At 46.5% G+C, this 26,222-nt stretch overlaps 1 protein-coding gene across 1 annotated transcript; it reads left to right on the forward strand.

The window, feature by feature from the left end:
* The first annotated feature begins 474 nt into the window (after nt 1-474).
* CAPN2 (calpain 2) lies at nt 475-25,518 on the forward strand. The gene is made up of 21 exons (XM_059840674.1): nt 475-715; nt 1,460-1,529; nt 7,977-8,095; nt 8,483-8,616; nt 9,495-9,663; nt 11,549-11,632; nt 12,895-12,980; nt 13,620-13,694; nt 14,296-14,456; nt 15,516-15,685; nt 16,271-16,282; nt 17,722-17,933; nt 18,661-18,697; nt 19,318-19,383; nt 20,729-20,786; nt 21,720-21,784; nt 22,907-22,975; nt 23,309-23,387; nt 23,620-23,736; nt 24,157-24,215; nt 24,823-25,518. The coding sequence occupies exons 1-21, from the start codon at nt 479-481 to the stop codon at nt 24,844-24,846; spliced, it is 2,103 nt and encodes a 700-aa protein (XP_059696657.1). The 5' UTR covers nt 475-478; the 3' UTR covers nt 24,847-25,518.
* Nucleotides 25,519-26,222: the final 704 nt, after the last annotated feature.

Here is a 26,222-nt window from a genome sequence, read left to right on the forward strand (position 1 = left end):
CAAGGTGACAACAGGGGGTGCAGATGTACCATAGTGGGATTTGAACCATATTAGGTTTTCTCTTCCTTTGTTTTTTGTTTGTTTGTTGGGGTTTTTTGTTGTTGGTTTGCTGGGGTTTTTTTTGAGGTTTTTTTTTCCCTAAACGCAGAGAATTGATATGGGTAGTTCTGGTTTTTACACGGAAAATACCAACCTCTTCGAATTGATGCCTACATGTGGAACCAGGGGAGCCAGGGATGGCGCAGGTGCGAAGCTGCTGCGGCGCCCAGGGAGGCAGAGATGCTCCTGCACGGGGCGACAGCTGGACAGAGCGGGAGGGGAAATTTCTCCGCCGGCACAGAGCGACTGGAGCCACGCCGGGGGTGCGGCGGGGCTGAGCAGCGGCGTGGCACCGGCTGGAGGGGAGGGATGACAGGCGGGGCCGGGCTGTGCCGAGCCGGGCTGTGCCGTACCGAGCCGGGGCGGGGCGGCGGCGGCGATGGCGGGGATGGCGGAGGCGCTGGCCAAGGAGCGGGCGGTGGCGGCGGGCGCGGGGCGGCACGACCGGGCTGTGCCCTACCTGGGGCAGCGCTTCGGGGCTCTGCGCCAGCAGTGCCTGCAGGAGGGGCGGCTCTTCCAGGACCCCTCCTTCCCCGCCGGCCCCACCGCCCTCGGCTACCGGGAGCTGGGGCCCCGCTCGCACAAGACACAGGGCGTCGTCTGGCGCAGACCCACGGTAGGGCGGCGGGGGAGTGCGGGGATCCCCGGTAGCATCATTGTGTAGTATCACCCGGCTTCCTCCTTCCCCCAGCCCCTAAATTTGGGTGGATTGAACGGTGCGGAGGCGGCGGTCGGGGCGCGGTGCGAGCTCTCCCCGCCGTGCGCTCCTTTCGTGCGGCTGCGGATGCTCCGGGTACCGGAGGGTCCCCTTTGCTCCGGGGACACGCTGGCAGCGTGGCTTGCTCTGCCTGGAAACCAAACAAGTCAGAAAAGTCGTTTTGCTCTCCATGCAGAACTCCCCGTGTGGACAGATCGCTTTGGGTAGCGCTTGGGGCTGTCCCTTCCGATAACTCTTTCCTTCAGCAGAGCCAGAGTTGACCACCGTGCGGTTTATTCCCGAAGCACCCATGGGAGCCATGGGGTCAGCTGGACTCCGGGGTGCCTCCAGGCACTTCTGAAAGACCTCGGTGTAGTCAGTGTTGGGGAGGTAATGGCAGAGCAGTGTGTGCACTGTGTATGTGAAAATGCAGCGCATCTCCCGACACATCCTGTGAATTGAGCTGGCTGCACACGAGCTCTGGTCACCAGTGTGATTCTCACTGTGCTTGCTGTGTCTGGTGCCCGCACCCGCTCCCGCCCTGCTCCATCTCTGTGGTGTTCACCTGCTGTGGTCAATGGTTTGGTTAAATTGCATCGAGTGTGGCCTTGTTCCCTGCCTCACCTGCGGCCAGGTGTAATGCCAGCCTTGTTTTGTTGCCAGGAGCTGTGTTCCAACCCCCAGTTCATAGCGGGAGGAGCCACTCGCACGGACATCTGCCAAGGGGCCTTAGGTAAGGTGGGGCACGGAGCTGAGTTTTCTGTGCAGGTTCTGCCCCAGGGCACCACGGTTTAGACACGGCAGTAAATACCTCCTTTTGCATCCTCCCACCTCCCTTCATTTCAAATCAGACCTTTCTCACCTTTCCTTGGCATTTGCACGTGTGTGGTTACTGAGCACAGCCTCTCTGCATGCACCAAGCAGGGGTAGCACACACTGGTTTCCTGATGGCTTTTCTGACCCTGGCCAGCTCCTTTCATGTTCTCATCCATATCCATGTGCCTGAGAGCAGCCTGGCTCATTTCTGCCTTTAACAGCCACCTGTGTGCATAGCAGGACTTCTCTTTCCCCAGTGGGAGAAAGTTCTGCTGGGCAGGAGGAATCTCCTGGAACCTGGGGAGATGCTGTAGAGAGAAAAGAAGTTGTATGGAGGATTCCCTGCTGGTGGCCATCTCTCCAGGAGGACAAAACTGGGGTATTTCAGGAGGGATGAGCCAGCCTGTGAGCCCTCTGCTTTTGCCAAGTCTTCTGCTCAGTTTGTGCAATGTCAACCCCTTGGTGGGGCTCTCCAGGGAAGCTCTGGGAGCTGCAGGGAAGTGCCAGGGGACAGTAGGGAGCAAATGGCTTAGCCTGGCAGTGAGGGCACAGTTATCCCAGTGTGGAAGCCTCTCTCCTGCCTTGCCTGGCAAGAGGGGTTTTAGGTGGAGGATGTCTGCAGAGATATGAGGAGAAGAAATAAAGTGAAAGCAGCAGTAGGCTCCTACTCCATAGCTGTATTGAGAGGAGTTTGGATTAGACAGATAGTGTGGTTGAGGGAAAGCTCTCCTGCAGGAAACATGACTAACACAAGATGTGCTGTGCTGCTGCACTTGGCAAAGGAACCAAATTCTCTTTGTTTGCTTTCAAATATTCACCACACAGCGACTTCTTAGTTTCTAGTCCCACTGCTGCTATTTGCAGGTTCATGTCCAAAAATGGAACAGGCAGAGAAGCTTATATTTTGTGCTTATGGTTTCATGCAGAAAAATATGGTTTTTAGGTTAGTGCTTTGACAACCAGATGCAATTTGTATCAAAAAGTCCATGACAGTAAAAATACTTAGACATGAACCTGGTTCTGCTCATGCCCCAATATCATTGGTGGTGTGGGTTAGGCTCTGCTGTGCCTTGGGGGGTTGCCATGTCACCAGCTTCCTTCCTTCCTGTGCTCTCTCCACCCAATACCATGTCTCCCACCACGACTGTTTTGGCATGAAGCATGTCCCAGTGCTCAAACACATGTGCCAGACATCTGTTATCTCTTTTTATTGTCAAACTTTCTGGGAAGAAGTTCTTCACATTGAAGTTAAAGTTTACTGTAATGCCATTTCAACATCTGGCATTTCTGTAGAGATGCTGGTTTCTGCAGTCACTTAGTTGCTTTCTGCCTTCTGCTTTTCCAGCTTTTCTCTGCAGATGCTGTGGCAGCAAGGGCATGGGAATGAAAGATCTGAAGCTTCATTTTCAAGTTGTGAAATTGCTGTTGCTAATACCAAACTCTGGTTTTAAATTGATGAAAGCATTTGCTGCCCTAGTTGTCTTTGGAACAGTCAGATGTTCTCATGGGGCTTATGGTATCTCCAGAGGATATGAAGTGACTCACAGCTGGTATTTTTGTACTCCTGACTGAATCTGAATCAGAGCTTGTCAGTGCTCTTGTTTGTATCTCCTCTTTCAGTGTCACTAAGTACTGCAATGACTCTCCTGGCTGCCTTCTCATTAATCTGGGCAGGATTTTGGTCTTGTGTGACAATTGTTGATTAAAAGTCAGATGCTTTTGATCTTATCTCTGTATAGCCACTGAGTTCCTAAGAGCCTGGATGGAATCTCTGCTCTTTCACACAATGGGGCTGGCAGAGGCACTGTACAAATGCTTTCTTTTTTCTTTTTTTCTTTTTTTCCACTGCCTTATCTGACACCAGCATTTGTATTGAGATATTTGCTTAAGCTTACATTTACTTGAGGTTTGTATTTACTTGGAATGTTCATGTCCCATCACATTTCAGGAAGTTCTAGAGAAGATTGCACTGGAAGTTGTCAGGTGCTTTTGGAAACCTGTACTTTTTATTAGGCTGCTTATTTCTATAGGAAACTTTTGTAGTCCCATTTATCCCCCAAAAGGCTTGATCAAAAAGCAACAGACCTGTGCCCATGGGGAGTTTCACTGCTGTTGCTGGGCCCTTCAGAACATCTGGGAATGCTGCAGGGACAGATGGGGCATCCAGAGCACATCTGCATGGCAGCTTCTTGGCAGGGAATGTGTCACCAAACAGCTCAGCTAATGAGCAGGGTTTCTTTCAGCTCAGGAGTCTTTGGCCAGGTGCATAAATCTGGTTAATTGCTTTTGACCTGCACTATAAGAAACTTTGATCCATGTAAGGCATAGCTGATCATCAGTGCACAAAAGCTTCTCCAGACACCAAAGTTCTGCCCCTTGGGATTTAGATGATCCTTTTTTCTGGCCTTGTGAGGTTTTTTTTGGTTTTGGTCTGTTGCTGTTGGGTTTTGTTGTTTTGGGGTTTTTTTCCTTAGGAGAAACTTTGGAAGGAGAGGATTTGGAGTTGGTTTTGCAGTGTCTGCACTGCAAAGTCAGTGATGGTGTTTGGCTCCAAATGGCAGCACAGCACGTGGGAGGTGGTGACTCATCACAGCTGAGGGGAGGTTCCAAAGCCAGAGAAGCCTGGTTCACCCTTAGCCACCTTTTTTTGGAGTGGATGTCACCATGGTATCACAACACTGGGGTGTAAACAGCACAGGATCCCCCAGCTGCTGTTTGGTGCAGGTGTCTCTTCCTCACTTAACAAAGGTGTGAAAAAATAACAAATTGAAGAGGTTGAATTTCCAAAATCAGCCCCTTGGTTTTCTCATGCTGACAGCCACTCCACTGCCAGTGGATTGCCAGAGCCTCGTGTTTGTAACCAGAAAATGTTCTGGACTGCTGTGGATTAATATAAATACATCCAGTAGCTGTTCATCTAAGACTGTTTTAAAATAATGATGAATCTGTGATTGGCAGAAGGTACATTTTCCCTTTTACCTCACACTTTTACATGAGCTGTGCAGTGACCAGAGGAGCTGCCTTTTGCTTACAGCCCTTCAGGCATTTGATGGGTGTGTTTTGCCTTTTTTTTTTCCCAGAATGGCTAATTTTAAGCCCTTAGGGCTATTTATGCTTGCCTTGCAATTACTTTTTTTTTTTTTTTCTTAACATTCTTCTTAGAGCTGGAGATTAGGTAAATGCAGAGATGGGTATATTGAAACTACAAGTAAAACACTGAAAGCAGGAAAAAGTAAGCATGCCAGGACAAAAAACAGCACTTCTTGTTAATATGTGTATAGATAAACTCACAGCCTGAGAATATTCCCTTTTCTGGTAACCTTGTCCTGCCTACTGTTCATTTACAAAAATCATTTATGATGAATGCAGCCTTGCTAACACTCCTTTCAGGCTCTAAGCAACCTGTCAGCCTCTCCTTGGACTTTCCTTCCCTATCAAAGGAAAATCACTGTCAAGAACCTTGCAGAAGCCCCAGTTCTGGAAGTTCAGACTATTTGGTAAAGACCCTGCTCAAGCTTGCTTAGTGCTCCAACTCCAGGTAGAATCACAAGATCTGTTCTCATCCAGAGTCTGAGTTACCAGGTGTGCTTTTAGTGATGGCTGCTCATGAGGTAGAGATGAAATCCTGGCTGTTGGGCACTTTTAAATGTGGAAACCAAAGGATGTCTTCCACATATGCTGCAGCTACCTTTAAACCTCAGGACCTTGCCCAGAGCTGTCAGAGTTAAGATTTGTGTTTGACTCCAAATTCTTGTTAGAAACCAGTATAAAGTTCAACAGAGATTTTTGCAACAGGCTGTAATTTCAGTCTGCCTTGATGAGACAGCTAGAAAGGCAAGGAAATTCTTTATAAATTCTGCTTGTGGGTGTGGAGGTGCTCTGGAGGGTGTTTCCCCTGGAATTTCCTTGCTTCTTACCTCCAGGGAAAGCATGACTCAAAGATGTGTTAGAGCACTGAAGTGTATGTTCACCATCTGGAGGCCTGATCAGCTTCTTGAGCAAGCCCTCCTGAACTGCTGTGCCCATTTGAGTTGTTCATTTGCTCTTCCTGTGCTGCTCCCTGCCTGCCCAGCCCCTGCCCTAGCTATGGAATAGAAATACTAATATTTCTTGGGAAGAATGGTGTGACCGCTGCTCTCTGAGCCAGACTCTTTCCTCCTGGCCCTGTCTTTCCCAGCAAACACCTTTGCAGTGCCTTTGGATGCAGCTCCCAGGGAGGAGGGTCTCAGCTCCTTGAAGGAGGCTATGAGAGGAATCCCCACTTTGCAGGGCCAGGTGGATGTGCTGTGACAGAGCAGGGAGGGGAATTTCATCATTGCTTCATAGTTTGTCACAGGGGAACAGCAAGGTGACTTTCCTGTTGGAAAACTTCTCTGACAGGCTGATTTTTCCATTGCAGTACAAGCAGCCAGAGGCAGGGCTGAAGGGGAAGTTTTATGTTCAGTTCTTCCCCTCCAGGTTGTGAAGCAGTATGAGCACCTTAGGTTTTGAAATTATTCATTATTATTATTATTATTATTATTATTATTATTATTATTTATTATTATTATTTATTATTATTATTATTCTGCAATTTCACCTCTTCCACCTTTCCTGAGGTGTGAAAAGATGTGTGGGACAGATATATTTCTCAGAGCTGCTGCTGGGGGTCAGTTGTGCCAAGCCAGGGCAGCCTGGGGGGAGCTGCAGGTTGTCCATGCTCCTGCTGGTGTTGTCTGAGCAGAGATGGATTTGGGCCTGAGCGATGGATTTGGACCTCCTGGGCTGCTCTAGAGTTCATTCACCCTGAGACTTTGTCCCATTTGGATCCCAGCTTCTCACCCATAAGCTTTTGAGCCTTTTCCCATGGCAGAGTGGTGGCTGTGTAGGGGCTGCTGCTTACTGACAGCTGTGGCAGGTTCACACATTGAAGCTGCAATCCTGCAGGACTCTTCTGTGGAATCTCAAGTGCAATACTCACTGCCCTCTGTTCACAAAGCAAGGGAACAGCAGATCTGGGAATGGTAACAAGGAGTTTTGTGTCAGGCTGTGGCAGTCAGGGCATCATCTTGTGGCATTCACATTCTCTGAACAGAGAGAGACATAATTCTCTCTCCCAGGGTTTTTCCTGGGGAAGGCAGCACAGAGGGAGAAGAGAAAACAATTCTTATGTCTACTTGCTGCTCCTGTTGTTTGGCAGATGTAGAATGTGTTCTGGAGATTGTTTCACCAAAGTGATTTGTTAATTAGACCCTGGTGATGGTTTGGATTGATTGGCCAAGGCTGTGTCCTGACTGTCTCCAGACAATTATGGGGTTTTCTGCAGTATCTCTTTAATATAGTATGGCATTAGTGTGATATAATATAGCTCAAGAAAGCATTTGTTCGACCTCCTGAAATCATGGAGTCAGAGCTCATTATTTGCCACGCTGGGGCCTCCCTGCATTGATATCATCTGGCTCTGTAAATCTCTGCCCACCTCACTAAGGGGCTGCAGGAGGCCCATGGCTGAGCAGAAAGGTAACTGCTCTGGGAAAGTAAAACTGGGCTCTGAAAAGAATTCCAGAAAGTAGAGGTGTAATGTTTATAGAGCTGAGGTCTCTTCCTCCCTCTGTGTGGCAGGAGATGGTGTGGAAAAACACTGTCCAGGCAGCCTGTGGTGTGCAGGGCTGGGGGGTGCTGGCTCCATCCCAGGCAGGATGAGGAGGTGTGTGGGGCTGGGAAACAGAGGCTGCCTTCAGGCCTTTCCTGGCTCTCTGGTGACTGTGCTGGAGCCCAGACATGGGACTAAACAGAGAGGCCTGGAGCAAGAGCCTCCAGAGATGTGTAAGGTGAAAGGAGCTCCTGTGTTCAGGGAGGCTGGCAAGAGACCTTAAAGGGAGCTTGCCCGCAGGACAGGTCTCTGGAGAACAAGGAACATGTTTATTAAACTTGTTTAAAAACTTGTTCATTAAACTTTTCCCTTGGAGAAGGGAGAAGAATGCAGCCTATGCCTGAGAAAACACCTCTGAGGAGGAATTGCACCCCTAAGTACCAGTGTGTGCCCACAGGCTCTTTGCCTTCTCTCTGTGCTGCTTCCTATCATATAGGCACCCCATTGAATATTAAGTTTTCTTTCAAACAGTGCCAGAATGGGTGATCACTGAGGTGGTGGGCCAGAAAAAGCCTGCTTTGACTTTTTTTTTATGACTTTGTTCTTGAGGAAACACTTGCCTGGATCTGGAGGGTATTTGTTCTGTCTCAGAGATGAAGTGATGGGAGGGATCATCCTATCCCAGCTGAGGGAATTATTGGTTATAATGCACAGTCCTGATGCAGTGCAAAAACTAAAGTTTGAATAATGAATGCTGTCTGGTTTTTTTTCATTTTCCTTTTCTTTTTACAGGAGACTGTTGGCTCTTGGCAGCCATTGCTTCTCTCACCCTGAATGAAGAAATCCTGGCCCGTGTTGTTCCCAAAGACCAGAGCTTCCAGGATAAATATGCAGGAATTTTCCACTTCCAGGTATGTGGAAAACAGCCTTTTCCTCTCAGTGCTATTGGGCAGGAGCCAATGTGGCTGGCTGTGTATCCATGTGTGATGTTTCCTGGCATGGCTTTGTGGGATGTCAAAGAGCCAGACAGAAAAAAGGAGACATCTAAGAAGGATGATGGAAGGACCAAGGCCATTAATCAAAGATCTGGGAGCAGGGGCTGCCTTTGTGGTCCTCCCTCCCTGAGGAAGGGTATGTGAGTATGTGCATCCCTGAACAGGGCGGGTGAAGCTGGCTGGGACACGGGGATTGCTTTTCCCCAGGGAAATCGACATTCAAAGACAAATATGCTGGAGATGGGATGGTGATCATCCACCAGCATGGCGTGGTGATGGATGTTTGTGCTCTCTTTCCCTCAGTTCTGGCAGTATGGGGAGTGGGTGGACGTGGTGGTGGACGACAGGCTGCCCACCAAGAACGGAGAGCTGCTCTTCGTGCACTCGGCGGAGGGCAGCGAGTTCTGGAGCGCGCTGCTGGAGAAGGCCTATGCCAAGTGAGTCAGGGGCCAGGCTTCCCCCCACTCACCCCACAGCACCCCCAGCTGCGTGGATACTCTGCATTCTGAGTCTGCTTATCAGCCTTTGCAGCTTCTGGGGTATCCCACAAAATGGCTCTCTTCTGGGGTATCCCCCAAATGGCTCCTTTCATATGGCTTTGCTGGCAGATGCCTGAGACAAGGAACCAAAAGCATTGGAATTGTTGCTAGCCAAGAAAAGCAGCTCTTGCATCTCGTGGTGAGGCTGTTCTTGGAGCAGCCTGCTCCCACGAGGGCCTGGGAAGCTCCATTTCATGTGCCCCATGCACCTCTGAGGGCTTGGCAGCTGCCAGTGCTTCAGTGTGCAAAGCACATCAGTCCATGTGCCCAGGTCTGTGTTCAGTGCTCATATCTGAATCTCCATTTTTGGCTTGGCCAGAGAGGAGTTCTATCCTCTAACTCTACTATTTTGAATTGACTTAGGAAATTGAGATCCACTGAAGTTCAGACCCATAACTGTTAAAGGTGTTTAAAGACTGTAGAACTAGAGAGACAAATTGTTTGGTCTTGATTTTTTTTAATATATTCTTTTTTCTTTAGATAGTGTTCATGATTCCTGCCATTGATAGGACTGAACCTGCAAGGTGTATGCATGATTGTTTAATATTTTGGGCTGGGTTTTCCAAGCACAGAGGTCTAAGAAGCAAAGCTGTATGGAGGGGCACGTTTGTAGCTGCTGTAATGCTCCTGAAAGCAGCAATGCTGGGACAGCTGGCACATTGAGTGCCTCTCCTTAAGGAAGGGGAGAACAGGGAGCCTGATGGTTGTGTGTGTGTGTGTGTGAGAAGAAGAGAAGAGGGAGCCTGATGGTTGTGTCTGTCCCCCATTTTGTGCAGGCTGAATGGCTCATATGAGTCCCTCTCTGGTGGCACCACCACCGAAGGCTTCGAGGACTTCACCGGTGGCATTGCAGAGTGGTACGAGCTGCAGAAGCCACCCCCCAACCTCTTCAAGATCATTCAGAAGGCACTCCAGAAAGGCTCTCTCCTTGGCTGCTCCATTGATGTGAGTTAGCAGGGTTTATTTCTGGGCTCTAGCTGGGGGTGGAGCTGTGCTGCACCTGCAGGAGCTGCACACAGCCTGCCAGTGCCCTCTGCCTGTGGCTCCTTGCTCTGCCTTGTGCCTGGAGAATTTGACCCACAGCTGTGACTCTGACTTGTGCTCTCCGTGGGGGTTAGGCTGAAACTAAACTTCATTAGCGCATGTAAAAAGTTCATTCCCTCCCTTGTGCTTCTTCCATGAGACAGACCTTCTGCTGGGTGGCAGGTTGAGGGTAATCAATCACACAGGGAACTTGTCAGGGGTGCTGATGGGCATCTGTGTTCCTAAGAAAGCCTGGCAGCAGGATGGCACAGGCTGAGAGAGGTGCTGCTAATGGCTCCTGCAGTCAGGTGCTCAGAGGTGCAATGTCCATCCTTGATGCAGCATTTTTGTTTCACAAGTTGTACCTGAAATGCTCCCAAAAAAATCTGGGCTCTGCTCTGGAAGCAGAGAGGCTCGGACTGTTGCCAGACCTTTGAAAGGTTTTATGGGAAGACACATTGTCAGAAGCTGGACCCACATGGGAATGAAAAGAGGAGTTTTGGCCCTGCCTGCATGGATTCAGCATTGCTCTTAGCCTTACTGAAATGAGTCTGAGGATTGTTATTGTGGTAATCACCTTCCTCCCAAATGAGATTGCATCTTAGTTATGTCTAAAAGGAAGGTAAACTGTTTACAAAAACTCCATTCATAATATAAATGTAAATGTTTCCTCCCATTTTTCAAGTTAAATCAGAGTCCCAGGAGAGGGAAGCTTCTCAGCAGGAAAAGTGCTTGGTTAATGTCAATTTGACTTCATGGTATTTTCAAGGCCTGTTTTACTCGTTTGCATTTAGATAAGAATCTGACATCTGGATTTTTGCCCCAGACTTATACAAATCCCTTGGGTGGGTGGGGGGGAAAGTAAATATGTTATGTTGTTGATAAGTGCTACCACTTTCTGTAGTGTAAATTAACTGTTGCTGAGTTTATCCTTTGAAAAAAATAAAAAGCTTGTAAAAAAAATCTTTTCTTCTCTTCAGTAAGAGAAATAGGGACACAGAGATTAAGCATTAAATGGAGAGTGTGCTGTTGGGCAGTAATTGACAGCAGGAATCCTGCCTGCTCCATCCAATCCTCTCTGTTTGTTTAAGCTTCAAATATGCTTGTTTAGAGGTCACACACTTCTGAAATGGTGGAAAGACAGTGACAGCCACATGTTTCATAGGTGGTTAAACATTCACTGTCTGGCAAGAAGTGACTTTTCTCTGCAGTGTTTAAAGGCCAGACTGCCCAAGCAGTGGCTCTGAAAAATTGAGAGGGATGTGCCCTCAGCTACAAATGGCATCCAAAGTTCAGCCTCTTCCCTTGCTGCCCTGCAGGGCAGATCCCAGGGCTGGGGAAAGGAAGGGGAACCTCCCAGCCTCTTTTGGAGCTGCAGGGGGTGTCTTGACCCTGAAATTTGCTGGAGCTGGGTGTGATGTCAGTGGGAGCCTCAGGCCAGTCACTCCCTGTTTTTCTCCTGGTCCCTTGAGAATATGGAGTTTATTGAGTGCATCCCCTTTGGAGATGCACAGGAGTGGCTGCACCACACCGAGTGTTTTGGAGCCAGGAGGGAACTTTGCTGCTGTGCCAGGCTTCTGGTGTGCACCCCATGCCACAAACGTGGCAAACCCCCTGGGGCTCCAGCACCACCCCACATGCTGCTGTCCCCTCTCCCTGCTCTGTCACACTTGTGGCTTTTGTGCAGCAGCCAAACCACTCCTGCAGCCTCCCAGCGAGACGAGAGCTCTGTTGGAGAGGGAAGCTCTGTTCTGCTGGATCTCCTGCCCGTGGGAAGGTGCAATCACTGATGTCCTTTGCCCTGCAGATCACCAGTGCTGCAGAAACAGAAGCAGTCACCTCCCAGAAGCTGGTGAAGGGACACGCGTACTCGGTCACCGGGGCAGAGCAGGTCGGTGTGCCACCCCAGGGAGCAGCAGGGTCTGTGTGGGGCAACCACAAACCCATCTTCAACACTGCAAATTCCTAAGTGTCACCCATTTTGCTGAGTTGGGTTTTGAGTCTCTTCTTTCTGAAGGAATGCTTAATTAGTTGGTATGTTTTGGATAAACACAGATTTACCTTCTTGGGTGTCTGACCAAAAAAAAACCCTCCCTTTCCATGAGCACAGCTATTTCCCACTGAGCAGGGATGGTGGGCAGCTCTGTGCAGAAGGAATGTTCTCCTCTGCTGGTGACCAGGCCCTTCAGTCCATTTCTGTACAGCAGGCCACACTTATTTTACCTTAGAAGCACAGCAAGAAGTGTTCTGAGCAAAAAACAATACCAAAACCCCCCATGTATTATTGTCCCCAAAGTGGCTGCTGAGCAGCACCTTTCAGCTGGGCTTGGTGTTCAAGCACAAGGGGCCTGACCAAGAGCAGGCTGGTGAAGGCAAGACAAAACAAAGGAAGCAGATCATGGCATCCTTCCATGTGTGCAGTGGGTTTTGGTTAGTTCACTGGTAATTGTTTCTGAAATACTTTTTGAAAGCTCAGGGTGAGGTGTAGAGAGCTGCTGACATGCTGTGCTGGTTTGTGGGTGTGCACTTGGTGGTCTTCTCACAGCAAAAGCAGGGAAGAGGGAGCTTGTTCACCTTAGTTCACAAGTAGGCATGACTTAGCCAGGCTGCTCCTTTGGAGGTCTGTGCAGATTCTGTAAGGATATTTCATCTCTGGACTGCAGAGACCTGCAGATGACAAGAGGAGGGGCTGAGGCTGCTGCTCTGTGGGGCATTGGTGTGGTCAGAGGGGTTGTGGCCAGTCTCAGTGTCCTGGCTGTTGTAACAGGCTCCTCCAACATATAAACACGGGGGTAAAAATGTGAAGAGACAATTTATACCTAAGTGATGACTTTGAGAAATATCTCTGTACCTGCTCTTTTGGTTTTTGAATAGCAGTTTTACGTTCCCTTTGCTTGTAAGCCTATCAAAGGTGATTTTTTAAGCAGCACAAATCAGACGTTTTGTTTTTTTATGGGCTTTGGTTTGTGCATGCTGCAAAACTTCTCTGGACAGAATCAGCTGCACTTTTGTCTTTTAGACCAAATGTGTGCATGTTGTCATGCCTAGCACTGGGATACTTGATCTGTCAAGTTTTTAATTACTGGAGAGGATGAGGGAGGGTGGGTGGTGCTGAGTCCCCGGTGCCTCTCCACCCACTTCTGATCCCATCAGGTGAACTTCCGAGGAACGGTGCAGAAGCTGATCAGAATCCGAAATCCCTGGGGAGAAGTGGAGTGGACTGGGAAATGGAATGACAAGTGAGTCAATGGCTTCCTTGTTAGCCCTTTACTGCAGGGGTGCAGTTGTGTTTCTGTGCTTTTCTGTCTGTTCCCTACCTGAAATTCCTCTGTAAGTCCTGTCTGGATGTGGTGTTCACGTGGAACTGTTTCAGAGAGAAGCATCCCCTTGCTGCTATCTCCCTTGTAGCCATCACAGTTCGTGGTGCCTTTCATGCAAATTCCAGCCTTTGTGTAAGATGCAGAGACTTGGTTGGTGAATCCTAGAAAGCTCCCTGTAGTTTCTGCTTATTTAACAGCCTGGATTCAGTGGTGAGCTTCTGAAAACTCACTTTCTAAAAGGGCTTTAAAAATCCATTTCTGCTGTTAGCCATGAAAGCTGGAGTTTACACACTTCTGTGGCTGGGCAGTTTTTATTCTGACTCTTCCTTTTTCTGTCTCAGTCCAGACATTGCACTTTCTAAAAATAACACTCTGTTTCTCATCCTTTACCTTGGATATTTGAGAAGGGAGGTATTTCATGTGCCAGGTGCATCTATTTTTAATTCTGCAGTGATTTGAGAATTCTGGAACTGCTAAAAGTTAGATCTTGTGCCAGAGCAGCCACATTAGAGTTTCACCTTTCCCATGGGCTGTGGTTGATGTGGGCTTCTCTTCCAGCTGCCCAAACTGGAGTGGTGTTGACCCTGAGGTGCGGGAGCGACTGACCAGGAGACACGAGGATGGGGAATTCTGGTGAGCACCACATTCCAGCAGAAGGGAATTGTTGTATTTGTGGGGTGCCCTGTGGCATCTGACTGCATGTTCTCAGAAGGCTAATCTATTATTTTATGATACTAGAATAGATTAAAGAATGCTATACTAAACTATACTAAAGAATACAGAAAGGATACTTACAGAAGGCTAAAAAGATAATCATGGAAAACTCGTGACTCTTTCCAGAGTCCCAACACAGCTTGGCAGTGATTGGTCATTAAGTCAAAACAATTTGCATGAAACCAATGAAACAATCTCCAAACACATTCCAAAGGAGCAAACCACAGGAGAAGCAAATGAGATAATTATTGTTTTCATTTTTCTCTGAGGCTTCTCAGCTTCCCAGGGGAAAAATTCTGGGCAAAGGGATTTTTCAGAAAATATGACGGTGACAGGGAATGTCAGCTGCTCTGCTTTTATTCATGCAAAGCAACTTCTCCCAGTTTGCTCTCCAAGAGGAGTGTACAAATTCACCCCAAGCCCTAGTGCTGAATCCCAGTGGCAGGGAGGGAGGATGGACAAGGTGGTGGGATGGAAAACCCTCCTGAGGAAAGATTGCCAGCAGCGTTGTCTCCCACAGGATGGCGTTCAACGACTTCCTGAGGCATTACTCCCGCCTGGAGATCTGCAACCTGACTCCAGACACCCTGGCAAGTGACAGGTACAAAAAGTGGAGCCTGCAGAAGCTGGATGGCAACTGGAGGAGAGGAGCCACTGCAGGGGGCTGCAGGAATTACCCAAGTAAGAAAAACTGGAAACCTTTTACTTGTCCATCCTAGTGGACACTAATAAGCACACAGGTGCATGACTGTACTGACTGGGAACCAATTCCAGAGACAGATGGATCAGCCACAGGGAGGGAAGGCCTGGGATTGCCTCCAGGTTACACAAAGTGAAACTGCAGCTCTTGGCAGGGCAGGAGAAGTTGTAGTTTCTCCGGGAGCTTCCAGGAGATGGTTTGGGATGAATAATGGAATATCTAGGACTAAACTCTAAAAAGTCTGGGAAATGTGGCTCCCTGATGAGGGTCTGTTGTGGTTGTAAAGGCTGGGGTAGGGGGGGGCAGGGCAGTGCATTAGTTTTCTCTTCTAACAGCTGATTTTGGCAGTACTGCATTTATCACATGGTATCTGTAGTGCCCCCATGTGATAAATGCAGTATCTATAGCGCCCCCATGTGATAATGGCAGTATATAGCACTCCATGTGATAAATGAAATATATCACCTCATGTAATAATTGCAATATATCGCCCCCATGTGATAAGTGCCATATCTCTAGCGCCCCATGTGATAAATGCAGTATCTATAGCGCCCACATGTGATAAATGCAGTTCATAGCGTCCCATGTGATAAATGCAGTATCTATAGCGCCCCCATGTGATAAATACAGTATCTATAGCACCCCCATGTGATAAATGCAGTATCTATAGCGCCCCCATGTGATAAATGCAGTATATAGCGCTCCATGTGATAAATGAAATCTATCGCCCTCATGTAATAATTGCAATATATCGCCCCCATGTAATAGGTGCCGTATCTATATCGCCCCATGTGATAAATGCAGTACAGAGCGCCCCCATGTAATAAATTCAGTATCTATAGCGCCCCCATGTGATAAATGCAGTACAGAGCGCCCCCATGTAATAAGTTCAGTACCTATAGCGCCCCCATTTGATAAATGCAGTACATAGCACCCCATGTGATAAATGCAGTACACATCTGTCACACCTGACATGTTTAAATATCATCATGGTTGCTATCCAAGAAGCCTCTGAGTAGTTTGTTAAATCCACTTCCCAGACACATTCTGGACGAATCCTCAGTATTTGATCAAGCTGGAGGAAGAAGATGAGGACCCTGATGATCCTGAGGGGGGCTGCACTTTCCTCATTGGGCTGATCCAGAAGCACCGTCGGAGGCAGAGGAAGATGGGCGAGGACATGCACACCATTGGCTTTGCCATTTATGAGGCAAGGAAGGCTGACAGGACTGGGGAGGAAAACTGAAAACCTAATTTAATCAATCCCAGAAATGGGATAGTGCAGTTCCCATGCTGGGCTTTCCATCAAAACTCAGATGGGTTGAGCTGGACAGCAGCTGCAGCAAGGAGGGTGTAAAGAAACAAAAAGCTGCGTCGTGCTTGCTTAGCCAGTCTCCTTTCCTGCTGATGGAAAGGTCAGAGAGCCAGGAGTGAGAAAGAGGAGATGGGGAGAAATAGTAGAGAAATTGAGCCTACAATAAAAATCCTGGTGGGCTGCAGGGAGGAGATTCAGCAGGAAGCCACAACCAGCCTGGCTGTGGCTCTGGCTGTGGCCACACTGCCCCAGGTGAGCCTCACCTGCCTCAGGGATGGAGCTGGGAGCTGAGCCAGCACTTGGCCTTGGGTGATGTGGGCTCAACACCTACCTTCCTCTCAAGCCAAGTTTTTTTCTTTTGTTTTGTTTCGCTTCCCCCCCACAAGAATGTGGATGTCCTTGCTAAGTAAAGGTGAAAAGAAGATGGAGATGCCATTCACCACTCAAGAAGCAACTAACTCTCTCCTTTTCTCCCTGCAGGTGCCCCCAGAGGTATGTGCCATGGGTTGGTGGTCGAGGTGCAGTGTTGGGGCTCAGTGGCTGGTGGGAAGAAGAGGCTCAGAGGATCCTACTTCACTGCAGGACACCATGACTGCACAGAGTCTACAGTTGGAGGCCATTGATTCTGGAAGGGGCCTTGAGATCATGTTGCATTTTTAGAGTGTCCTGTATTGGGATAAGAGTGTTCAGTGCTGTAAAAACTCCCCAAAGCAACTCTTCTGTGGCTCTCCTCTCAGCCCAGCCCCACACTTGCTCCCTCAGAGCACAGCTGCTTTTTCCAGGTTTGCACAGAGGTCATGTTTAACTCATGAATAATATTCCAAGGAGGTGTTTATATTCATTTCCCTAAGCACCACCTCTTTTGGTTTCTCTCTATTTCTACCTGCAGGCAGCTAATAGTACACCCTGGGGGTCACAGAGGGGTGGCAATGCAACAATGCCTCTGAGCTGTTGCTCCTCAGAGGAAGGAGTGAAGCTCAGCAAAACCCCTGGGTAACCCCATTACTGGGTTTGCTGTCCCTGTGAGGGTCTGTGTGAAGCAGTTGAGACATCCTGTGGCTCTTGAGGCTGTGCCCAAACCAGTGGCTTTTATGTAAAGTATGGTTAATTAAACTTTTTATGTGCTTTTTTAATGCCTTAGCAGGACTCTGTCACTCACCCTAGTTGTCCAAATATTTCATTTCCATAAGAAAACTGATCGTCACTCTTCTTTCCCCCAGAAGGTGGGATTTTATCTCTCACTATGCAGCAGGTCTGACAGGTTTTTCAAATTCTTCCTTCATTCTTAAAAATCTGGGAGGACAGGAAGGAGGAGGTTTCTGAAAGATGCACATTCCTGAAGCTGGTCTCTAGAGCTGAAGCAGCCCACCTGTAAGACTCTGCAAAAATAGTTCATTCTGGAAGATCACAGAATCACAGAATGGTTTGGGTTGGAAGGAACCTTAAAGATCACTCAGTTCCAACCCCCTCCACTAGATGTTTCACTCCAAATATGATTTATTTTATTATTTTGGGTTTTTTTTTAATTCTTGGAGCCCTCCATGAGCAGGCTCTGCTCTGACCTGGGAGGCAGAGCTGAGCTGCAGGTGGCACCAGCTCTGGGACCAGAGGGACATGGCTCATGTGCCATCTCAATGTAAAGAAAAATGATTGGTGGAGGAATGTGCCCAATGTCTTCAGCCACCCATCATCATCTGCAAAACCAAAAGCATGACCTGAATGATTTATTGCAATGATCTGCAAAATATATTTGCAGCCACATCTCAGGAGTCTCACTCCCTTTCTCTTCTTTTTCAGTTCTGTCAAGCTGACATCTTTTTTATTTTCTTTTCCCCAGACATATCTATGCTATTTTAAATTTGTAAATGTGAACACATGCAGACTCCAGTGTTTGGGGTTTTTTTTCTCTCCCTTTCTTTGCTTTTCCTAAGTTTTCTGGCCAGACAAATATTCATCTGAGCAAAAACTTCTTCCTGACCAACAAAGCCCGGGAAAAATCCAATACCTTCATCAACCTCCGGGAGGTGCTGAACCGCTTCAAGCTGCCTGCAGGGGAATACATCATCGTGCCCTCCACCTTTGAGCCCGACAAGAATGGAGACTTCTGCCTCAGGGTCTTCTCTGAAAAAAATGCAAACTCCACGTGGGTAGCTTGTGGTGACCATATTACAGCAGTGGGCACGTGGGGGAAAAAAAAATATTTTTATTGATTTTGTTATCTCAGTTCCTATTTAATTAAAATTAAAAGGCTTAGGCATGTCACATCTTAAAGAGCAGCTGGGCTAAAGCCTGAGGAAGGGCTGTGGGCTCTTTTGGATTGAGTTGCCCTGATCCAAAGCAAGCAGAAACCTTCCTCTAGCCTGTAATATTTTGCTGCATATTCCTGCAGCAGTGGGAAACCCGGGATGTTTGTTGGATTGAATAATCCATTATTCAGCTTCTGATGGGCCCTTAGGAGTTCTTGGGTACCATCTGTAGGTCTGGTGCCCCCTCAGCATGAGACACATCAGAATTACTTTAGGGCTCTCACTTTTTTGCTGTTTTAAAGAAGAAATGACTAGACAAAGTTTGATTGGTACCCAAGGTCCTGTGCTAAGCAGCCAAAAAAAGACCCAAAGAGTTATGTGAGCCCCAAAATCCTGTCTGTGGCACTACAATTTGTAGTGTCTTTTCAAACTCTTGTTGCCACAGCTGGCAAAATACAGCTTTCTCTGTGCTATGCTGTGTCCACAGCTGATTAATCCAGTAATTTTTGAATGCTCATTGTTATTTCCATATTTTAAAGAATCTCTCTTTAACTGAAGCTTGAAGGAAAAGCATCATAAGCATGATTTGTTTTTATCTGAATATTGATTTCTTTCTCTTTCTAGGGTGATAGATGATGAAATTGAAGGCAATTTTGATGAGGTACCTCAAATGAAATGTTTTCAATTGAGATAATTTTGTTGTAAAGGGGGGGTTAGAGTGCCTATTCCCTGAGCAGGGTGATGTTTTCTATAGGCATTATCAAGAAATGTTGTCCTACTATGGGAAAAGATCTCTCAATATCCATATCTGGGTGTCAAGCAAATTGAAATATCATCAGGAATGTAATGGAAACAAGTGTCCTTTGTCTAGAACTTGGACTTCCCAGGCAGAGGTACATCTCAAGAGTTAACTGGAGCCACAGGAAATTCTCTTTGTTCTCCAGGACTCCAGGAGTGCAGCTTTCAGCAGCAGGGCTCTTTCTGCCTGTAATGCTGTTCCAGGAGTAACTAGTGGCTCACCATATGTTTAGTCTTGCTGGAGCTGGGGATGCTTTGCCTGCTAATGCAGCTACCCCATGTGTAGTGGGTGTTTTTTCCAGCATTTACAATGCCAGTATTTTGAAGTGCCCCTGAAAATAAAACTGAATAAAATCATAGTAAAAACTACTTTGTACATTCAACTTTGCCAGTTGAATTTTTCACTAAGGGCAAGGAAATGCATCAAGTCTTTCTCATTCAGAAACTTTCCCCCTTTTGACATTTTCTGTTTCTGTCTTTTAGACTGAGATCAGTGAAGATGACATCGAACCCAGCTTTAAAAAGCTTTTTGGGCAGCTAGCAGGAAATGTGAGTGTTTTTCTGGTAACATCTTGCTGGCATCCGGGTGAGTGGGTGTCACATTCACATTTTCTGAAAAATCCCTTCACCCAGGATTTTTCTCCTGGGAAGCTGAGAAGCCTCAGAGAAAAGGAAAACAATTTTATCTCTTTTGCTTCTCTTGTGTTTTGCTCATGTGAAATGTGTTTGGAGATTGTCTACCCACAGGTGATTGTTTCACTGGATGCTGCTGTGAATTGTTTTGACTCAGTGGCCAGTTGGGGCCAAGCTGCATTGGGACTCTGGAGAGAGTCACCAGTTTTCATTATTATCTTTTTAGCCTTCTGTAAGTATCCTTTCTGTATTCTTTAGTATAGTTTATTTTAGTATTCTTTAATATAATATAGTATCATAAAATAATAAATTGGCCTTCTGAGAGCATGGAGTGAGATTCATCATTCCTCCCTGCCATGGGGGATCCCTGCAAATACAATAGAGATTAGCACACCCAGCAGCAAGGTGTGCCCAAGGCAAGAGCAGCCTGGGGAGAAGCCCAGCCCAGCCATATGCTCTGCCCAAGGACAGAATTTGGGCCCTGCAGAGATAAAAGTCAAGCCCACAGTTCAAAAGGAGCAGAGATTTTTCACCAGGAGTGCTCAGAAATCCTCTGTGGGAGCAGGTGGGTGACTGCACAGCTTCTGGGATGCACAGTTGTGCACACACTTGAGAGCTGACTCTGCACAAGAGCTGAACTCTGTCCTGGGGGAAGCATCTCTCTTACCCACTTACTGTATTTGCAGGGTCCCCTGTGGCAGGAAGGAATGATGCATCTGACTTCATGTTCTCAGAAGGCTAATTTATTATTTTATGATACTATGTTATATTAAAGAATACTATACTATACTATACTAAAAAGATACTTACAGAATGCTAAAGAGATAATAATGAAAACTCATTACTCTCTCCAGAGCCCTGACACAGCTTGGCCCCAATTGGCCAAAGACAAAACAACTCACACCAGAATCCAGTGAAACAATCACCTGTGGGTAAACAATCTCCAAACACATTCAACATGAGCACAACATAGGAGAAGCAAATTAGATAAGAATTGTTTTCCTTTTTCTCTGAGGCTTCTCAGCTTCCCAGGAGAAAAATCCTGGGCAAAGGGATTTTTCAGAGAATGTGAATGCCACAAATCTCTGGGAACTGGTGGTGCTCCTGGGAATTGGAGTGGGGAGAGCTTCCCACTTCCTTCCATTCAAGGGAGCTGAACTCAAAGGGGTGTTAGAAATTGGCCAGCTTACCTGAAGGAATCAGAGACTGCAGATGGTGTCTGCAGCTCAGGGTGGGAAATTTGTTTTCCTCTTTTCCACAGGATGCAGAGATCTCTGCCTTCGAACTGCGCAGCATCCTGAATAGAATCCTGGCTAAACGTGAGTGCCCTCCTCCACCAGCAGCTTCAGATGCCACCAGCAGGTTTCCACAGTGGCCATGGGAGCACAGAGGGCACTGCTGACCTGGGCAGAGTCAGAGCCTGGGCTCTGCCCCAGACCTGCTGCTTGGCTCTCCTCATGGCCACGACCACATGCTCTCTCTGCTGCTTCAGGGGGCTGCAGAAAGGCTGGGGCTGTGCCAGCCTAGGAGGTGTCTCACAAGCTGTATGCTTTGGCAGGGTACAGATGGGTGTCTTTTATCCCAGCATCTGCCACTGGGAATTGGCTGCCAGGAGGATGGATGGATTTGAATAATCCATGATAATAATCAAGAGAGATACTGCTGCTGTTTTAGTATTGAATCACCCATGAGTGATTCAAGCAATAGCCCAGCCAATGGTCTGGGGTGTCCCTAAGGAGGAGAAGAAACTTTGAAACTCTGGGCTTCTCTTTCTATGAAGAGATTCCTAGGTTGGCTCTGCATTATTTTCCTTCCCACTAAACAGTGCTCGAGAAATAAGTCTCTTTAATTTCCAGAGTGAAATCTTAGCAGGTGGTCAGAGTGCTGTATGTCTGAGTGCAGCAGCCAGTAACCAGCAATGGGCTCTTGCTGCCTACCAAGCTTGGCTTCATCTTCAGCCTTTCATGAAGCCACCTCCTGCCAACCTTCCTAAGCTGGAAGTCCACGTTGTCCACAGAAGTGCACTTTGCAGGCAGACAGTAAGAGCAGGAAAGCTTTTGTCTCTGTCTCTTGCTGCTGCAGCATGCCCACAAACCAGATTACTCAGGCTGTTTGCTTGGGGACACATCCCAGCTCAAAGGATGGCACCTCTGGAAGCAAATAAAAGGTGGTTGGAGATTTCATAAGCTATTTAGGAAGGTGCTGTGGTACAGCATGCAGTGATAATCCTGTGTTTTGCTCTTTCCTTACAGGCCAAGATATTAAATCTGATGGCTTTAGTATTGAGACATGCAAAATAATGGTTGACCTGTTAGATGTATCCTTTAAAGCTCTTCCTAGATGACATTGCCCTTCCTCTGCTGAAGCAGGCCAGCTGCCTCTGCTCCCTGGTGGGTCCATCCTGGTGTACTAATGGCTCCTGAGGTGAAGCTGGCTTTTCCTCCCTTGGAAAGCCACTCCCTTGTTGTTGCTGTTCACACATGTGTTATCCCAGGCAGTGGGAAAATCCATTAGCAAACAAAGTCTGCTTGGAAGCCTTCCCAGTTGTTGGGTGTTCTGGTTTAGCTGGGGACCAAGTGATGTTTGTGCTGGGAAAAGGCTCTCAGCATGGTGAGGATGGCCTTGGCTGCAGGGTTGTTCCACCTCTCTGTTATCTGGCTGGAGTTGGTAAGAGCATCACAAAGCCACGAGGACTTAGGAAATGGAAAATGAGGGACACAAATAACAGTGTTTTGTTTTGACATGCCATACAGAAAGCAGAGAGTATGCAGGATTTTAGGAGCTTTTACTCTTAAGATACAGGCAAAAGTGTAGGATAAAGTATCAGGTCTAAGAATAGTTGTGTTCAGCTTCTCTGTGCAGTGGGAGTTGAATTGCAGAGTTGGAAAAAGGGAAAATTACCAGCACAAGGTGATACTTTTCTCTAATTTGGTGTAAAATACAGCAGTCCATAGGCACTCCATGGCAGGTTTTGGGAGCAGTGCCATGACCAGGTTCTTTTGTTAGCTGTTTGCTCTAGAGCTGAAGGTCTCCAAATAGCAGGCTTGGCTGTGGCTTCTCCTGTTCACAATCCAGACCCAGGACTTGTGCTCCAGTAACTGCAGGTGTTGAACCCACTATGCAGAACAAAATGGAATCATCCTGGCTCGTTCATACTTGTAGTGGAAAGACAGAGACCTGCAGCAGGGGTGCAGAAAGAGCTTGTGAGCTGGCCATGATTTAAAGTAATGATCTTAATAATTTAGAAGGATAGCTTGGACAACAATTGTGTATTTAACAGGATGAGTCCTGGAGAGAGAGAGTCTTTCAGAGAGGACTTGAATCCTTCTTCTGTTTGCAATTTTTTTTAAGTCGTAACTGCCCATGTAAGTAAACCCAGCAGAGGGAGAGGAAACCCCTTTTTTCTTTCCTCTGAAGAAACTTCCTTAACTCAGAGAAGAATGATGGGAGTGGCAAACTGGGACTGAAGGAGTTCCACACCCTCTGGACAAAGATTCAGAAATACCAGGTAAGACACAACCCCTTTGGGAGAACAATCCATCACATGTAGAAGTGGCTGTAGGCTGATTTGAGCCATACAATGTGCAGAGGCACCTTTACAGACACACAGTCCCTGCCCTGGGAGTCCCCCATGTTTTGTCTTTATCTGCTCTGGCTACTGCATTAAAAAAACTTAGTTTTTAAAGTCACTTTTAAAATAAATGAATGTAAGTACCAAGTCCTTCAGATCAATGTTGCAAAGTGCTTTAAGGCTGCATTTCAAAATGTTTCACTTCTGCCAGAAGCCAAATCACACTCTGCATTATTGCCAAGGTTTCCCTTTGGGTTTTGTGTTTTGCAGAAAATTTACAGAGAAATTGATGTGGATCGATCGGGTACCATGAACTCGTATGAGATGAGGAGGGCACTGGAAACAGCAGGTATTTCTACTGATCTGTCTCTTCAGAGGATTCCATCAGTTTCAAGCAGGGTGAGAGATGCTCAGAGCCATACAGTCCCATCTTAACTTACTGAATTTTGAGCACTCTGGAGCCTTCCCCTCCTGCCACCAGGCAGGATCAGGCATTTCATTCTGTACCTTTGTTTACTCTTTGGAAATAGTCTTTAAAAAGTCTTTAAGAGTCTTTTAAATCCTTGGCATTTTATTTCCAGGGTTCAAACTGAACTGCCAGTTACATCAGGTCATTGTGGCTCGTTTTGCTGACGAGGATCTGGTCATTGACTTTGACAACTTCGTGCGCTGTTTGATTCGGCTCGAAACCTTGTTCAGTGAGTGCACCCTCAGTAACCAGGCAGGCTCTGCTGCCTTGGGATTCCAGCAGGAAAACTGTCCAGGCAGAACTGTCCAAAAGCCCAGGATAAGGTGCTCAGACAAATTCAAACCTGAGATATTAATCTGGCTCCTCCTAGATCCAGGAATCAGTATTTTAGGCCAGGCTGCTGAACCACAGATGGTCTTCCATGCAAACAACTCTTATGTTGATTAAAAAATTAAAAAATACTAGACAGCAATTAAAAGTGTTTAGCCTTGCTCCTGCACAATGACTTTGTCTGATGTGGGGTGTAGGCCATTATCAAGTTTTAGATTCTGGGACTTAATTCCTTATTGATCCTGAAGCACAAAGAAAGGGAAGACTTTCAAATTAGTTCCTGTATTTACCCTTGTCTGTCACCTCTCTCCAACCACAGAAATGTTTAGAAAACTGGATACTGAGAAAAGTGGGACAATAGAATTGAACCTTGTTAATGTAAGTTCATTTAGCTCTAAAACATTTGTTTTAATTTTTTTTTTTGGGGGGGTGGGATGTAGGGTCTGTCCTGCTGCATTCTGACTGAGGATGGCTGGTTATAAGTACTCACATTTGTGCTGGATTTATCTACATAAGCAGCCTTAGAGAAGTTACCTTTTAAAAATGTACCTACATCACAACATATTCTCTAACAGACACAGTTACTTGCACCAGAAGCCCTTTATCCCTTTGCTAGCAGTAATTTTGGCTTCTTCCCTGCTTTTTCTGTCAACAGACCAAAATGAAGGTGCAGCTGTGTAGGCAAGAGTGAAGGTCTTGCTCATGTCTGCTTATTTCTGCCTTTCATGTGTGCCCTGTAGAAAGGACTAAGTTGGGAGAAAAGTACCCTCCTACGTGTGTCTGACTTGCTTATTACCTGAACATAACTTATTTCTGAACCTGAGAATCCCAAAACTTAAGTGAAATATAAATTTAAATCGCTCAGGAAAGATCCTAAAATTACTTCTGTACCAACAGGCTGACTATATGCTAGAAATGCAACTATGCATGCTTGCTACAGGTCTTTTTACTAAATTTAACCTTGTTTTCCTCTTTCTTGTTATAGTGGCTGTGCTTCACTGTCATTTGAGACACTGGCAGCAGCCTGAGACCTCAACAAGAGCATGGGCAGGCGAAGATAATCAAGCTCCATACAAGTAATATGCAAACATGATTGTGCCTTAACTTACACAAAGCAAGCAGATTCTGCATGCAATTGCAAGAAGAAAAGCATTCTACTTCCACAGAAAAACCTGCAACCCCATTTTTATGGGTCTGACAGTCTGTGCCTACTATCATAGAGCCTCTGGACAAAGGCTTTAATTTAGTATCAATCCTCTGTGCAAGTTTTGAAAACACTGCTTTGCTAATATCTTCATATTTAAGGCATTTTACAGGACTTCAGCAAGAAAAGCTCATTATAGCTTGACAATCTGGTTTTAAAAAGTGCTTTTTGAACAACATCCTGCATATCTGAAGTTAGTAAAGAGACAGTAATGCATATCTAAACACCTGTACTCAGAGATAGGGGGTCCAAGCCCCAGAACTATCCTAGTTAAATATTCTTTAAAGAATTGGAGTAGCAAGTACATCTTTGGTCAAAGTGAGCATTGATGTGCCTGGAGCAGGAGGCTGTTGGCAACAAGATTTTTCCAAGAGAAAGCCCATGCTTTCAGGTGGAATCTTGAGTTCCTGTATCTTATTTATCTTCCTTTGCAATACAAGAAAGTATTTAAATTAAAAAAAAAAAGTAAAAATAAAATTTTCCAGACTGTTATTTCTGCTGAAAATAAGCATTTTTTGGTTTTTTTTTTCTTAGAGACAGATCATCACAGTGCACATGCAGAGCCTTTTGCTTCCAGGAACAGAAGTTGCTGCCCTTTAAAGGGGAAAACCAGCATGCTGGAGCTGATTGTGGATGTGAGGCAGTTAATGAAATGTTAGATAAGCTGATACTTTTAAAGATTAATGCTTGAACAGCCCAAGGTTTCTAAGATAGATAACTGATACTATATACACCCCACACTCAAGACTGTTGAAATCAGAGGCTGTGACCATGAGCCAATTGTTGCTGCCTTTAGCTTCCCCACCTGAGGAACTGTGGGGAAATTTCTTCCTTAGAAACTATTTCTTCCTTATGGGCAGCAGGACTTACCTAGTAGGAAAACAGGAGCCTGTAGGGTGAGGCACTTTCTAAATACCCTTAAGGAATTATTTGCTCCTCTGTTAAATACTGTTCAGTATCAAATTACTGCCAAATAGATAGAAAGGATAGCTCTATAGGAAAGGTTTTATTTGGAAAATACTTGTGCCAAGCTGGGCTTTTTCCTGAAGTATGTCCCTTAGCTTTTAAGGTTAACAATGTGTCACTAACAGATTCAGCTCAATTTTAAATGCAGAAAACCTACCTTGAATGGCTGGGGCAGGAGGGGTTCAGTTCAATACAGAAAGTAGCTGAAAGTTAGT

Source organism: Haemorhous mexicanus, chromosome 3 (assembly GCF_027477595.1).
Source record: "Haemorhous mexicanus isolate bHaeMex1 chromosome 3, bHaeMex1.pri, whole genome shotgun sequence".
NCBI classification, from domain to species: domain Eukaryota; kingdom Metazoa; phylum Chordata; class Aves; order Passeriformes; family Fringillidae; genus Haemorhous; species Haemorhous mexicanus.

What these genes read in the sequence shown, in the direction of transcription:
- CAPN2 (XM_059840674.1), top strand. Translation starts at nt 479, where the DNA reads ATGGCGGGGATGGCGGAGGCGCTGGCCAAGGAGCGGGCGGTGGCGGCG. An exon ending in CACGAGGATGGGGAATTCTG is followed by an intron (nt 13,695 to 14,295) that starts GTGAGCACCACA and finishes TGTCTCCCACAG; the next exon opens with GATGGCGTTCAACGACTTCC. An exon ending in TAGAATTGAACCTTGTTAAT is followed by an intron (nt 24,216 to 24,822) that starts GTAAGTTCATTT and finishes TTCTTGTTATAG; the next exon opens with TGGCTGTGCTTCACTGTCAT.